Genomic DNA, 1818 nt, shown 5'->3' on the forward strand with positions numbered 1-1818 from the left:
GACTTGGATTTTAGTTTTAATTGCCCAGAATTGTGTTAGAACCTATTTTGATTAATCTAAATGGGTTAAATGGACTTTGGAGGGTTCTAGGAAGCATAATACACTTCTTATATTAAAGGAATTGGGATTTATAAATAATTTTTATAAATTATTTAAGGGATAGTTTGTTGTTTAATTGTTTAACAGTTGTGTTAAATTGTTCTAAATGATATATATTATTGTTTTAGACCTTTAAGATTATAGGTAAATAATGATTCATAAATGGATTAAGTTATGGACAGTGTACAGTTAGGGGAGGATCCTACATGTTGAGTTTTGCAAATGCTAATCAGTTTACACTTTAGAACTAGGAAGATCCTGTGTTGGTTTATGTTGGTTTATCCTGTGTTAGTTAGGGGAGGATCCTGTGTTGGTTTATGTTGTTTATTAAACAGATCTTATAAAATATATGCTATTAAGGCCATTAATCACAGGCCAGATCAGCAAGTGGGCTCTAGCATTAATGGAGTTCAACTTTGCCTATGTTCCACAAAAAATGATTAAGAGGAGGGCATTGGCAGATTTCCTTGCCGATCACCCCTCACCAGAAATCGAATCACAAGTTTTTGATGAACTAGACTTGGCAGCCGTATTCATGACCCCTTGGACTTTAATGTTTGATGGGTCGAGTACCTGCGAATGATCAAGGGTTGGTATAGCTATAATATCCCCATTAGGGAACCAAATTTCGTTTTCCTTCTTTTTAGATTTCAAGTGCTCAAATAATCAAGCTGAGTATGAAGTATTGATCATCGGCTTGGAAATTCTACTAGAGATGGCGGTCAAAGATGTCCACATTGTGGGAAATTCAAGTTTAGTGATTAATCAGATATCAGAAGATTTTAGGTGTTTAAATTGGCAATTAAGGCCATTTCATTCATTGGCAACTCAATTGGTTAACCAATTTCACAGTGTGACTTTGGAATACCGACCAAGAGCCATGAATAAAATAGCTAATGATTTAGCCCAAACCACTTCAGGAATCAGAGTGCCAAATAGTATAAAGGAAAGGATAATGAAAATCACATGCCGATCTCTTCCATTGGCTGAAACAAAAAACCAAGTTATGGAAGAAGTTTTTGCTATTGATATTGCCGAGTTAGATGATGATGATTAGCGGATTCCTTATATTTTGTTCCTACAACATTCAACTCCAACAGCCGATCAAAAATTAAAAATGATTATGTACATATGGATGAAGATCTTTATAGGAGATTGGCTGATGATGGTTTGTTATTTCAATGTATTAGCAAGTTTGAAGGTTTAAAGATTACGGTAGAGGCATGTGAAGGGATATGTGGAGCTCACCAAGCTGGCATAAAAATAAGATGGCTGATACGCCGATATGGATATTATTGGCCTGAAGTGAGGGAAGATTATATGACCTATGTAAAGGGTTGTACAGATTGTCAAAAGCATGGCCAATGCAATGGGTTCCAACAATAGAGATACAGTTATTAGTAAAACCATGGCCTTTCAGAGGTTGGGCCATAGACCTAATCGGTAAGATTAACCCTCCTTCATCAAAAGTTCATCATTGGATTATCTTAGCTACTGATTATTTTACCAAGTGGGTAGAAGTCGAAGAATATGTATCGGTGACTCAAAACACCGTTATACAATTTCTGCAGTGACACATCTTTTACCAATTTGGTTTGCCAGAAATAATTTTTACTGATAATGGATCTGTATTCAGAGGTGGAAATGTATTATAACTCGGCCGCAATATGCAGCTAAAAATGTTAACCTCAACCCCTTATTATGCTCAAGGGAATGGTT

General features: G+C 35.7%; 1 protein-coding gene across 1 annotated transcript; it reads left to right on the plus strand.

Moving 5' to 3' along the window:
- The first annotated feature begins 502 nt into the window (after nucleotides 1-502).
- On the plus strand, nucleotides 503-1156 carry LOC132277830 (uncharacterized). Its single transcript, XM_059779671.1, has 2 exons — nucleotides 503-668; nucleotides 747-1156. Exons 1-2 carry the CDS (start codon nucleotides 503-505, stop codon nucleotides 1154-1156), a joined length of 576 nt encoding a protein of 191 aa, XP_059635654.1.
- Nucleotides 1157-1818: the final 662 nt, after the last annotated feature.

Source organism: Cornus florida, unplaced genomic scaffold, assembly GCF_030987335.1.
Source record: "Cornus florida cultivar Cherokee Brave unplaced genomic scaffold, ASM3098733v1 CherokeeBrave_3.0.0_Hap2_Chr10, whole genome shotgun sequence".
NCBI classification, from domain to species: domain Eukaryota; kingdom Viridiplantae; phylum Streptophyta; class Magnoliopsida; order Cornales; family Cornaceae; genus Cornus; species Cornus florida.

What these genes read in the sequence shown, in the direction of transcription:
- LOC132277830 (XM_059779671.1), top strand. Translation starts at nt 503, where the DNA reads ATGGAGTTCAACTTTGCCTATGTTCCACAAAAAATGATTAAGAGGAGG. An exon ending in TTTAATGTTTGATGGGTCGA is followed by an intron (nt 669 to 746) that starts GTACCTGCGAAT and finishes CCTTCTTTTTAG; the next exon opens with ATTTCAAGTGCTCAAATAAT.